General features: G+C 37.2%; 1 protein-coding gene across 1 annotated transcript in view; it reads right to left on the reverse strand.

The window, feature by feature from the left end:
• LOC129241906 (uncharacterized) overlaps positions 1-8536 on the reverse strand; it is a 41099-nt gene extending 32563 nt beyond the window's left edge. Inside the window, exons 1-4 of the mRNA XM_054878457.1 lie at positions 8236-8536; positions 2582-2773; positions 2284-2478; positions 2013-2188 (exon numbers count right to left, since the gene is read on the reverse strand). Of these exons, the coding sequence (XP_054734432.1) occupies positions 2013-2188; positions 2284-2478; positions 2582-2773; positions 8236-8536 (864 nt within the window). The remainder of the gene's footprint in view (positions 1-2012; positions 2189-2283; positions 2479-2581; positions 2774-8235) is intronic.
• Between the last annotated feature and the right edge of the window lie 6510 nt (positions 8537-15046).

The raw sequence follows: 15046 nt of genomic DNA on the forward strand, positions 1-15046 counted from the left end.
TCTTATAACTGCTTGGGTGCACCAGGCTCTTTCACTTTCAATGACATAAATTCCTGAAACACGTTAAATCTGGTATTTTTTATCTTTAGTGATTAGAAATGGCGATACTTTCTTGCCATCTAAACGAATCGCCCGTACACTAACGTAACCGGTAGAAGGAACGTAAATTGTCGAAGAAACCTGGTAGTGAGCTGTCGTTTGAGCTCCTTGACCTAGGAATACCGCGGTCTCATCCATAGCAATCATGTTGGTATTTCGAAAAATCGATACCATCAACAAACGCAAGTAGACGTTTAACAACTTCATTGTCTTCCAGCGTAAACAATATTGTTGATCTCTTTAAAGACAGTTCATACCAGTGTGACGACACTTTAAATTCAAAGGGCAAATTTTTGAATATCAGCCCTGCGAACAACCAAAGCCATTGCTCTCCTGTCTGCAATCCATTCCCAGATGCAATCTTCCAACTAAGAAAAAACGGCTGCCGACCTGATCTAACTCTGCGTTTTTTTCTCATTTCCTTGGTCCACCAATCGACACAGGTAATCGTAACTGGACGCCATTTACGAACCATACGAAGATCCAGCATCTCTTTACAGAACAAGATTTACCTCCCTGGAGTCTCCACGATTCCCTTTTTGTACTCGACGGAATAGCTCCTTCGTTTTGTACTCATTTTAACTGGGGTTAAAAATTATTCACTTTATTTTTAAATAAAATTATGTGTGAGGAAATAATCAGGCTTACAAGACTGAAATGAATGAACGTTGTATACCTGCACTGTCGCGCATTGTAGACTGCTGCCTTATGTTGTATTTTTAAGATAAAATTAATTTGCAACGCATTGTATATTCGGAAAAAGACGGTAGTCCTACTCTTTCTTTTATTATTTATGAAGAAACAGTTCATCACTTCGCCTTTTGTCATATTCGCCCTCGATTAGTATAGGTATACATATATATTTAGTTTCCACAGAAACCCCGCTGGACTTCAGCTCAGTCGATCGGTAGGGAAATCCCTCCTCGGTAGGGAAATACCCTCTTACTGTGGAATTAAACTGTCGACAAAAACATTGACTAAAGACTATGACTATAACTTATCCGTTAGGTTTTGCTCTAATTTAAAGAAAGTAAAGCTCAAAAGAATTGGTTCATTTGAGAATCTTACAATGCGAGAGAGAAACTTCTGCCAACAAGTGCTTCTTTGGACTGAACAGAGAGTTCTACACTCAAGTAATCTTTTAACGAGCGCAAATCATACTTCGTAATGTCCAGTTTTCATTAAGACATTTTTTTTTTTTGACGAAGAATAGCATTCTAATGAAAACAGCTGCTATTTTTGGTAATTTCGATTTCAATCCACGGCAAAATATTGCAACCAGATTATGTCGATTATGTTAAAAATGACGTAATGAAAACCAGTATCTCTCAGACCCGTTCTATTACACATAATATAGCACATGAGCGATAACAATATCCATTCTTGTTGCTCAAGGAAGATTTATGAGCCTATGCGTTTGAGTCATGGCAAATACCAAATACGATTCAACTACGAGCAGTATGAACTTTACAACGCTACAAAAAAAAAAGAGAAATAAATTTCCATTGACCAGCTGCTGGTGGTGGCAAAGAAAGAAAACGGCATCCTCTACGTTGGAAGAATTAAGTGAAGAAGAGTTAACGCCACTAACGTATTTAAGTTTTCTTCAGTTAGCACCAAGCTAACGCCTTATTGCGCTAGGTCAAAGTCCCTGTGTAATATATTAGTACGTTTTCCAAACCTAAATCTACTGAAATGGCATAATTACTTCAAAGAAAATGACCTTTATTCTCTCACCTTCTCTATTTAATAGAATATCTATCGAATCATGAGATCGAATGGCAAATTACAATTTGGCATTTATGGCCCCACTTTAGTTATAAAGAAAATATGTTAAATTCATAAAAATTATGATGAAATAATTTAAATCTATTGTAGACATTAAAATCCATAATTAAGGTGAGACCACTTACCAAAATGAGACCGCCAACTAATCTGGTATTTGGCAGCAATTCATATACGTAGTCATAATTCCTGTAGGTGAACTCTTGGAAGGTGAAGTGAAACGTGGTGTTTTGAGCAGCGGCACAAATATGTGCCTTGCGATATTGTGAGATTCCCGATGAGATCAGATACATTGAATGCTCAACTACAACGTGGGTGTAGTTAAAAAATAGGGAAGCAAGTACATATGTACATATGTTTATAAACATTTTATTATTAAATCGAATGTAAGTAGCAAACCTGCTGATATTGAAATTATTGCGATGGCAGCGCGGCGCACTCGAGTTGATAAATTACATTTGGGTATTTCGTATGGTTTTCGTATGAAAATCATTTCAGTGCGTGTCCAAAGGCGAATAAGACGTGGCCATCGATATGCCAGCGAGAAGAAGAGTATTGTTGATGATTGGACGCATGTAAAAAACATGATGCCAACTAATGAAATGTAATATAAAAAGCAAAGACTACATACTTAATAAAGAGTAAGCAAGAAATATTTTCCGTTTCATATTAAACTGGTATGAAAATAGAAACTTACCCAAATTTTTTGCATCTATTCCAATTTTTGCCAAATGTTTTATTATCGCAAGATTAAATATAGAGCTGGCTATCAAAAATATCAGAGTGATCAGCACCTGGAAGGATCGAAATGAGAAGCGCAAGTGACGCGGATTTGCATGCCTCACGCCGAGAACTGGCAGTAGCGCAAAGCATTGGCCTATAACGATAACTATAGAGATATTTGATTTTATTTATTTATAGAATTTTATTTAATTAATAATTTACTTAAAGATTTATTTATTTAGTGCTATGAGACCACTAAAGTGTCGTTAATAAATATTTTTATATGCACAGAGTCGAAAACCTAAGGAGCTGTTTCACTTATACAGGGTCCGACACTCGAAGTATAACCAACTTCAGACCGCTCGCGCAGCGATGGCGAGGCACGGCCATCAGCTGTTGGTTAGTTGGCTAAATGACAGGCCAGAGTATTGTTTATAAGCGCATTTTGCGAGGTGAACGCGAAAGAAGAAATGGATTTCAAACGTAAAAATGTGATTGCATTATATTTGGCAGGAAAATCACAACCAGCGATTGTTCGTGAGCTTGAGGCCCTGACAGTAAATAGAGTTTTTGTTGTTTATCGCGGCATTCTCATTACAATCAGTATCAATCGTCGTGGAGGTGGTCATCAAAAGGCTACAACAAAACATGAAATGGTTCAAAAAATTAAGAAGCGATTTGAACGAAATCCCCGACGAAGTGCCAATCAAATGGCGAAAGAACTGAACAAAGCTCGAGTGAACTAAGAATGACTAAAAAACAACGTTCTGAACTTCATAACGTCCACACAATGGCTCTCTAATTCACCAGACACGAATCCGATGGATTATTCTCTTTCGAACTAAAAGTTTCACCAGTCTCGAGTCGCTGGAAAAAGCTATTGTCCGCGAGTGGGCAAAAATAGCATCAAGTCACATTCGGGCACCTTGCGATTCGTTTCTGGGCCGTCTCAAGGCCAAGGTGATCAAGGCAAAAGGTGGTTATATCGATCAAAAGTAAATTGATTCTTAATTTTGTATTATTTTCACACATTTTTTACTTTGAATTGAATAAAAGTAATTTTCAAAACTGAATTTATGGTTACACTTCGAGTGCCAAACACTGTAAATATGTATAAGTGTGTACACTGTAAATCCATATGTTTAAATTTTTTCGTATAAACGATCCTTCAGTTGATTGGAGATCTCAAATTAAATACCTATTGAACAACATTTTCATTGACACAAATTTCACTAAGATTTAAATTTTCTAACAACCAATTGGTTCGAATTACTGTTGGAAGCTCAGGAAAATTTATTTTGAGAACAGACTTATTTTAGATAATTATTCGTTATACAAACATCCATATATGCTTTAATCACAAAATACTAAGCTCTTGAAAGTAGAGGGTAATTTATTTAGACGTATCGGATTTTAAATTGAAACAAATAAATTGAAATAAAAAAACGAAAATTCAAATTAAATGGGGAATTGTTATTACTTTTGTGTAGAACCATTCATGACATTTATTTTTTAAACATGACCCCTTTCAAATGTTGGCCGCAACTACTCCGTAATTCGGCCATCCGTTAACACGAATTTTGAATGACTCACTGGAGGACTTCGGTGCGCATCTCGTGAATAACTTCAGTAATGTTGGCTTCCAATGCCTCAATCGAAGCTGGTTCATCCACAAAGTATTTAAACTTTACATACCCTCTAGTAAAAATCCAAAGGAATGATTTCAAACGGTCTTGGTGGCCAATCCACTGGTCTGAGACGAGAGATAAACTGGTCACCGAAACAACGACGCAGTAAATCCATTGTTTCATGGGCTGTATTGCAATTAGCGCGGTCCGCCGTCTTGTTGGAATCAAATGTTGCGGAGATCACGAACTTCAATTTCCGGCATCAAAAAGTCCTTTATCATGGTGAGTTAGTGTTCGCCATTCACTGTTACACTAGAGTCAGTTTCGTCATTGAAAAAATATAGACCGATGATTCCTCCCGCCCATAGACCGGACCAAACAGTTGTTCTAAATGGATTGAAAGGCTTCGAGTTGCTCTTCAGCCCAAATACAGAAATTTCGCTTATTGACGTAGCCATTAAGCCAAATGGGCTTCAGCGCTGATCACCAAAAGTTGGCCTGGGCGCGGACTGGACACTTTCTACAGAGCGTCGATTTTCGTAATACTATAATTCTACGATTTGTAAACGTTGTGGAGGCGTAAGTCTTTCCATGGTAAAACGTCAATGAATACTTGAAAAATTTATGTATTTAGTTTGACAGTAGCCACGCGTGATCTGTCAAAAAAAATCCTATTGGAAAAAGTACCTCCAATTTGATCACCCTTTAGTATATCTGTAGGCGCAAGGAATCACATATGTACTTATTTCAGATGTTATTTCTCTAGCTCGATAACTATTTGACAACTGGGAATAGCAAACTGTGTTGGCATTTCTATTCATTAACATTTGGTAAGTCATTCATGGTGACGTTTAAAACCAGAACAACGCTTCCAAATTGTGGAAATTTACTTTAAAGAAAATAAATCTGTTTTCGATGTTCAGCATCATCGCGCCTTATTTCTTTCGAAGTCAGGAAAGAGCTGCCGTAACGATGAATGGTGAGTATAGCACTATTTATAATATATTTATCCTTTTGAACATCTTAAAATTATGCAAACAGTAAGAATTCAAAAATGCATACATAAAATTAGAAGAAGCGCCGTTCTTAGTTAGAGAATAGGGCGTCAACTAGTCTCTTCCAACGGCTTCTATCATATGGATAGTTCCTAATTTGTCTCCAGGAATCGTACGTACCCTCCTCACCCACGTCATACTTTGTTTAGCACGACCTCTTTCCCCTGGTGGATTCTATTCAAAAGTCATGCTTGCTATGTTGCACTTCTCTTTACGCAACGGGTAGCCAATCCGACTCCATTTTCTCTTTTTAATTTCCAGATTAGTGGATATGTTATTTGTGAGAGCGTAGGGTTCTCGTTTGTGATAATAACCGCCCAGAAAATCCGTCAGAATTTTTAGAGGCATTTGTTTACGAAAGCTTTTAGTTTATTACAGACAATGCAACTTCCATACAGGAGAACAGTTTTGATGTTTTTATTGCAGACTTTGACTTTAGTCTTCCGGAATAGCACATTGCGGTCCCAAATCTTTTTCAATATGAAGAAAGCCGCACGCGCTTTGCACAAGCGCACATCTGTGTCTGCTCCTCCGTCCTTCGCTATCACACTGCCCAGGTAAGTGAACTGCTCAACACCAACGATTGACTGAATGTGGTCATTCATACGAATGGCTAAAAGTTCTGTCAACGGTGTTTTCATGTTCACTTTAAGCCCAACAACCGCGCATTTTCAACAAGGGCTCGCAATTTCTTCTTAGTGCCATGCAGTGAGTGAGACACGAAAGAAATATCATGTTCATAGTCTAGGTCGCTCACCCTTTGGAGGGATTCCATTGAATTCGCGATCATTTAAGACTTCCTCTAGCACTAATTTGAAGAGCGAAGTTGACAAAACACAGCTTTGACGTACTCCATTCGCTATTCCAAATTTCGCGCTAACTTTCACTTTGAAACGGGCGCCAAACTGACAAAATTTTTGTTTCAGCTCAACTTCGACAACATTTGAATACAACAATGCGGCACAACTTGCGACACAGTGCGCTCAAAAATAGGTTTATTGCAATATCCAAGCCACCATTGAAGCTATATGGCCAGATTTATTAGAAAAACTAGCCAAAATTGAACTGATCGAATGGACCATGCAACTCACTGTCGTGGCGAACATATGCTGGGTATCATATTCATAAAAAAATACTATTAAATTATCTAATAGATTCTAATAAAAAAGTGGATTCGAACAATATTTCTGTTTTATAATATCATTCTAAGTTCTCAAGCTCTCAAAAAACAACCTATACATATATGTACTTGGCTTATTTAGGCCTAGAACCCCTTCTCCACCGCCATATCCGACCTTGATCTACAACAAGGATTTCCATGCAAAACCTTACTCACGCAGAATGATAGCAAATCAAAGAAATCTTTTTCTAAAATTCTATGCTCACTCTATGATTATTTTTATTTCAATTCGAACAAAACAGTTCGCTGGAGGAGGTCATTACTCACCCCGTATTAAATTCATTTGATGCAGAAACCATTTGATCATCGTTAGCGTCGTGCCTTCCCGAATGGGCAAAGCATCAACTAAATCATTTGTTTACGTTTTACGTTTTGCGTTGCTAATTACTGGCGTCGCTTTAGCTAAGGCGAGAAAAGCTCACCTCCAAAGGTTAAAGTATACCATTGAATTTTATTTTACTTACTCCTTAGGGAGATCGATGGGAGGACGTACAAAATACAGAAATGCAATAAGGAAGGCTTCCGTCGCTCAACTGGTCATCTTTTGGCAACGCGCTTGAAGAAAATTATACTCGACAGATGCAAACAGCTTTTTCGGTGGCACGCGGTCAACAGCCATGAAAATATTCATGTGATTGTGCCACCCGGACCGAATTTGCTCTTGGAACGAACTTTGAATAGCTGCATAATCTTAAAAAATGGAACGCTCGCCAGGAGCATGTAATTCATCTTCTCAAAACGCGCGTATCTTGGCAACCACATCATTTGTTGGCACTTTTCAAAGAAAATCTTAAGAATGTTCGAAAAAAAGTTTTGTTGGGTACTTAACCCGGGTTTGCCGCTAAATACAAACACAAACGGTCGCAATCGGGTAATAATTACCACATAATAAAGGATTGTCCAATAACAGGTGTTACAGGTGAGTGGATTGCGCTACCGAGAGATGATTAACGATTTTTTATGACCAGAATTGGAAGGTGTTGATCTGGACAACGTTTTTTTCAACACAAGCAACGAAACCATTGATCTTTTACGGGAAAAGTTTCCGGACCGTATTATCTCTCGAAGAGGTGATCTCAATTGGCCACCGAGATCTTGTGATTTAACACCTTGTGACTTTTTTCTTTGGGGCCACGTGAAAGAGAAGCTCTACGCCAACAGCCCAGGGTCGATTCAAGACCTCAAAGATGGAATTCGTGAGGCTATCGAGAACATAGGGCAGCCACTTTGTAATTCGGTTATGGAAAATTTCATGAAAGGATATTGTCCTATAAGCGTGGTCGTAGTGGTCACTTGCCTGGTTTTATTTTCCACTATTATTATATTTATATTAAAAAGTAGCATTTTTCGTTGAATATCAAACTAACCCCTCTGTTTGGAAAATTCTTTATATACATAGATGTATGTATAATTAATTAAATATTTACTTTACGTAGGGAGCGCGTTTTTGTTTCTACGCAGAAAGGTACTTGAAGCGGCAGGTCACGATATTCTGTAGAAAAAAAGTTAGAAGTGGTTTTATTACTTTGTGGAAGAAGTTGAACTCTTAATTGTATGAATTTTCCGAAGATTTTGAAAGTTTCTGAAGCAGTACTGGGAAAAGAAGCTTACTACTCTTAACACATTCAGATGTACCTTCTCTTGTTGTTTTCACTTATAGAATCTTGTCTAAATCAGTTAGGCGGCCGAACTGATTTTTATCATATTTTTTTTTTTTTGTTTTTTTTTTGTCTGAATCCATTACTTGCATGTGGATTATACTCACTTGGACTAACAGCACGATGAAATATATCCAGTTTGCTATAGTCCGTATGCTCGTTCGGTTTAATATAATGCAAATCCTTCTCTATTAAAGTGAAATATTCGACTGGAGTACGTCGTCCGAACAATTCCATTGCATTTGTATCGTTGCTCTCTATATTCTCAACTAAGACTTTCTCATTTTGAGTTTTCAAATTGGTACTTTTACCTCTTCCATTTGATTTCTTAGACGGTTTCACATTGCTTTTTCGAAAAACTTTATGCTGTTTCATTAAAATTTCACGCAACTTATTACGACTTAGCATTGTAAAATTTATACAAAATTAAACACCAAACAATTCGTATATTTTCAAATAGTTCTGATTATAAAATTTGTATATAAACTCCTGAAACGTGCAGGTGTTGTGAGTGTAGAACTGCGAGTGCATATCAGCCAATTGAGTGGCTAATATTAAATACTTAACACTCGAAATCTGTCACAGTAATTTGTGTTTTCGTTTTATAAAAAAACAACAGGCAAATAAGGCGGTCCCATATTTAAACAAGTGCATACATTTGTGTGTAGCGAATGTGTCCGAACTTATCAACAGTTGTATGCGCACTATGATTTACGTTTTACCGATATATTTATGTGTGGATATGTATATGCCTATATGCGAAAGAATAGGCGGGTATTTCAGTGTCAGTGGCATTTAAAGGGTTTACATGTTTTGATCAAAGAGATTCGATGAAGGTAGCCAGAGTATGGGGGAAATTATAAATAAAGGTATGATTTATGTAGAAATATTTACATTTAATGAAATTGTAATTCTTAGAAATCAAAATTTCAGTAATTCCAAACTATGTTTTAGGTTGTTTCTATATCCACCCGCACTTGCTACAAAGGGATTATAAATTTTTACGCATAACGGTTATATGTACATAGTAGCATAAAGGACCTGAGCCTTTCCATGGACTTACAAAGAGCCACATCAATGAACTTCTAAACTCCTAACGCCGGACAGAGGAATTTCTGATAAGCTACTTTCACTCAACAAAGTAGATTTAAAATTTCTAACTGGTTACTTTACAAGTCACTGTAGCCTGAGATACCACTTAAACAAAATAGGTCTCTCTGCAGCCATCATCTGCCGGTTCTGTGAAATGAACGCGGAAAATTCAAAACATTTGTGAATGTAGTGCAGAACTAAGTAGAAAACGAAAACAACAAACTTGGTATTACTGGCGTGTCTCCACATAAATAATAGAATATTTTTTTAAGGGGTTACATACGTCAGCAGCGCCAAAAATGCGCAAAAAAGAAAACTGGTTTTAGAAGGGATAACAATAAAATAAATATAAAAAAGTTGTATACATTGTTTATTAGTACTTAATCTTTATAAAAAAAAAGTATCTTAATTTTTCTTTACAAAAGTACAATGAAAAAGAGTTGTTCCACGGTCAGCATCATTTCTCCTCGAAATGTTGATGGATCTGTGAAAAGTAAAAAAAAATCTTATTTCGTAAAGTTGTAGTTATTCTGTTGAGCCCGATTTTCTAATTTCGAAAAATTTTGCAATTTACGGCATTTTAAAAAAAGTATGCGTTTTACGTCATAAATGTCACACTTTAATTATGTTCATAAAATTTCGGCAGACTCTGAAGAAAACACTTTTGAATATTTAAACAAAAAACTGCATCAAAAAATATTAAAAACAGTATAAGTTATCATGCAGACCGTGCCGGAAAAAATAGTTTCGAGAAAAACGAGTGTAAACTTCCAAGTGCATTTCGCTCAAGGTCGCTGTCTCGTCGGACAGTTACATTTTCTACCATAAATTTGTATCTATGGGGAATTTCTACAATCGACTTCCACAGAAATACACCTAAAACTATAAAGAATAATAATCAGTAAAAAAATCGATTTTTTCAAAATTCTGGACGTATGTAACCCCTTGATATAGGGTACCTCAACAAACTTTGCGCAATAGATCTCTTTTGGTCGCAGTGCGCAGTAGCCTAATAATATATTAATAAAAATGACAATATTATAAATGGAACGATATACGAGGTGTGTTCAAAAAGTATCGCGAATTTTGAATTTTCGCAGGTTACGTTTGTTCGAATTTCGATTTTTTGTGGGGATATGTTGTATCATGTCTCTCACTCATACCGACGAGTTCGGCCATTTTAAATGTTCAGTTAATTGTTGGCAGCTGCTTTGCTTGCACGTGTTTCGGCTCGTCTTCGATTTTTACCTATTCAAAAAGATGGATCAAAGAACCTGTATCAAATTTTGTGTGAAAAACAAAATTAAGTGCGCGGATGCATTCCGAATGTTGACTGTGTCATACAGAGAAGCTACTTTGGACCAAAGCAACGTTTATCGGTGGTACAAAATGTTTTCAGAAGGCCGAGAAGATGGTAACGACGAAAAGCGTGCCGGACTCCCGAGCACTTCAACAACAGACGAAAAAATTGATGAAGTGAAGAAAATGGTTGGCCAATCGTCGAATCACCGTTGAAGAAGTTACTGAGGATCTAGACATATCGATTGGCTCGTGCCATTCGATTTTTTTCAATGATTTGAGCATGAGACGGGTCGCCGCAAAATTCGTACCAAAACTGCTCAATTGCGACCAAAAGCAGCATCGCACGAACATTGCAAATGAGATGTTGTACTCTGTCCGCGACGACCCAAATTTGCTCCAGAGGGTCATAACTGGTGACGAATCGTGGGTTTATGTTTATGACGTAGAAACCAAGGCGCAATTATCTCAATGAAAGCTGCACACCAACCAAGATCGAAAAAAGGGCGTCAAGTTCGGTCGAATGTAAAAGTTTTGCTCACCGTTTTCTTCGATTGCAAAGGCGTTGTGCATCATGAGTTCTTGCCACAGGGTAAAACGGTCAATAAGGAATATTACCTGCAAGTTATGCGCAATTTGCGCGAAGCAATCCGCCAGAAACGCCCGGGTTTGTGGAAGAATAAAAATTGGCTCTTGCATCACGACAACGCCCCTGCTCACACATCGTTGCTTGTGCGCGACTTTTTGGCCAAAAACAACACACTAATGTTGCCACAGCCTCCGTATTCCCCAGATCTGGCCCCCTGTGACTTTTTCTTGTTCCCGAAACTGAAGGGGCCCATGAAAGGAGAACGCTACATTACGATTGACGAGATAGAGACGGAATCGAAGGAGGAGCTGAGCAAGATAATAAAAAATGATTTTTTGAAGATTGGAGAAAACGTTGGCACAAGTGCATTGTATCTCATGGGGATTACTTTGAAGGGGACAAAATAGATATTAATGAATAAATAAATAATTTTTGAAAAATCACAAAATTCGCGATACTTTTTGAACACACCTCGTAGATATAAACACATACAAACCAAAAAGCGCAGAATGATGGGAGGAGTCGATTTAGCAACGAAAGTATGCCCATCTATAAGCGCGCGCAGAAACTCGAGCTTAAATTAATATTACTTTGGGAAAAAACGAAACATAATCCATTATTTTTGCGCAAAGATACTCACAATCGGAACAATTGGTGAACCCAAAAAAACACTTACGACGGAAGCAAAATTGTTGATAATGAGCTGTACCGCGCCCATTGTTAGGTAAACTCATTCACTATGATTTTATTTGACTCCAAAAATAACACCCAGCTCAAATTGAATTTTACTAAAAGGTATAAAAAGTTCGAATCGGCCCGAATTTAGGACTTCGTTTCTTATTTAGATAATATTTTTCTTTCATCAAAAACCCAGACTTATATGTAGTTTGATAATACATCAAAAGTGTTGGAAATTTCCAAAAATGTCGTATTACCTATAGACTTAATTTATTAGTTCTCGTACGTTCTCGTTTTCCATTAATGTCGATACTAGCCGAGTATCAAAAATCTCGTGCAGACTTTTTTCACAGAAATCCCTTCACGCATACCATACCACCTTGACCAAAAAGTTTCCGGAATATATTCAGAAAATTTAAAATACAAGTTTATTACTCGCAAGTGATATTATTGCTCTCAAAGTACTCCCCATCAACTGTAACAGCTCTCGAAACATTTCTGGAACTCTATTTTCGGTATAGCCATGAGAGCCGTCTGCGATTTTTCCATTACTTCCTTTCAGCTCCTTAAACGCGTCCCCTTAATGGTTTTTTGATCCGATCAAACAGAAAAAATCGCAGACAGCCATATCAGGTGAATTCAATGGCTGTTGGATGGTACTCGTTTCGTTCTTGGTCAAAAATTCACGGATAACGATGGCACTGTGCGATGTGTTGTGGTGCAGAATCCTCGCGTTATTTTCTCAAAATCCTAATAGTCCGTATCAACTGACTGACTTTTTGGGGGTGTACAAAAATTTATGGTGTACAATACCATCAGCACCGTTTTCTTTTTTGACTGAAAACGACTTGGTTTTTTGGTTTGGTTCATTCGGAGCTCTCCACTCACTCGTCTGATATCTGGATTGCATGTTGTAAACTGTCATAGACCCACCTGTCTCTTCTCTAATAATAATGCGTCTAATGACTGTTGGCTCGAATTCAACCTTGGAAATCGTGTCTTTGGCGATTTCAACGCGCCCCCCTTTTTCTATGAAATTAAAGTTCTTTGGAACCAACTTTGCAGCAACATCACGCAAAACCAAATCATTAACTACAAAATCCTAAACGGATCCATTAGCAATGTTCAAGTTCACTCCCAACTCCCCAACTCTCTGATGATCAATTTTGCGATTATTGACAAAATAAAACACAAATACATTTTAGGTTAAAACGCAGATAATGAAAATATCGGATCTCGCGAGCATTATTGTGAGCATATCAGCTCAATAGGACCCAAGTGCAGTGCAAGAGATTCATAAAAAATTAGCAACAGAAAGCAGTAGTGTAAATCAAAAATTAATGAGTATTCCTTTTGTCCGTGACCTGTCAAGTATACCTATATGAGATGAGCCTAGAAACCGGTTTTTATAGGCATGGAGTGTGAGTTTCTTAGATATTCACCTCATATGTCCACTGCTAAGTAAAATTTGGGTTAAGTAAATCTAGATGCAAAATCTTTTGAAACTAGCACAAACAGTCGTTCAAAGATTTATATATTTTTTAAACATAATCTTTATTATTGCGTTTTTTTCTGGTAACCTCAAAATTCCTTACCAAAGTTAAGCAAATTTGTAAGCCATAAAAGAATTTATTGCAGCTATTAACCCAATGCATGCATGTACTTGTATGTGTCGGCAGTTTTTCAACTGAAATCAAGAGATCTGGAAAGCATTTCAAAAACCTATAATTTTTAAACAATTAAATTGCCATAAATAATTTATTTCCGAAGCAATTATCTTAAATAGATATTTCGCGCTTTTCCCACTCAATAATAATATTTCAGCTGTTTTCGCAAACTCTAAAAATAGAAGAGTAAAAAATATGTGCATATTTATGTAAAAATATATACTTAAGTAGGATGCATTATCTATTTGGAACACCTGAGTATGTCATGTCCACCGCAGCCGAGTGGTTTACTGCTTGGGCAACATTCGGAGGCAGACAAAGTATATTCTAAAAACGGTCGTCAATTTGCTGGCCAAGGCAAACCACTAAAGGTATTTCTGCCATGAAAAAGTCTCTCAAGGTGAGCTGATGGCTATTTCAAAGGCCTAAAATCAGCATTTTCCCTGACAGCTAGGCGTCTATTAACTCCTTAGAAAAAAAGTTGCTAATTTCAAAAGTAAATGTCGTACACCTTTGACAAGATAGATGATATCTTACGTAACACTGACGCCAAGTGTCAAGTCGCTCGTCAACGTCAACCGCTAATAACCGCAATCCTTGCTAGACAATATTTGATTGGCCTACTCTCAGCCAGAAACGGTTTTCCTTGAAATGAATTCTGTAGAAGTTGCCTCGATGTAGGGGGAGAGGAGAGTATGCAACACCTTGTATGCCACCACCCGCAATAATCAAATAGAGGGGCTCGAACGTCAAGTCCTTAGTCTAAGCTAATAACCCAACCACCTTGAATGAGCTCGAGGTCAACAATCAAGATGCTAATGCCAGAATAATGTCACTCATAGAAGTCCGAGTCATCAAAAGTGGGACCAATTGCTAAATGCACTGCCTACAATGCCGAGGCAGCCACAAGAATGAAGTGCTAATCGATTCACAATGGCATGAATGTGGTCTCAGTATCAACTCAATATCTTACCTAGTTCTTTTATTCCTATTTTTTTTACCTGGTGACCCTTTATATTCTTGAAAACTTACGCCGAGCGACGGACGGCTCCAGTTGTTTATTATATACAGTCAAACTTTTATAACTCGAATCACCATTGAAAGTGTTTGACGTATGGAGACTCGAGTTATATGTAGAATTTTATTACGTTTTTTTTTTAACAAACTCCAAACATAAGTAAAATCAGAATATAAAAATACTCAGTAATTAGTGACTGACATCCTAATTTCCTTTCGGAGCTTTCATTAAAAAGAGATGCTAATTTGTTCCTTGCCTTATGGGTACCGTCAGTTGAAGTGTCATTTGTTTGCAAATAGAAATAATTTCCTTCACTGAACCCTCATCATCACTTTCCATTCCACTCGAATCCGAATCCACTACTACGATGCTTAATAATGTCCTCATCTGCTATTAAAACTGAATAGCAAGCGTTGCACAAAGAAGAAATATCAAAAAGAAAAAAAAACATTCGCTTTACAAATGCATAAGTACCTCGCTGAAAAAAAAGAAAAACAAGTACATAGTTTGGGATTTCCCCCAAATAATTCGAAGTATGTGCCGAAATTCTTACCCGAGTTATAGAGAAATTCGGG

Source organism: Anastrepha obliqua, chromosome 3 (assembly GCF_027943255.1).
Source record: "Anastrepha obliqua isolate idAnaObli1 chromosome 3, idAnaObli1_1.0, whole genome shotgun sequence".
In the NCBI taxonomy this organism is placed as follows: domain Eukaryota; kingdom Metazoa; phylum Arthropoda; class Insecta; order Diptera; family Tephritidae; genus Anastrepha; species Anastrepha obliqua.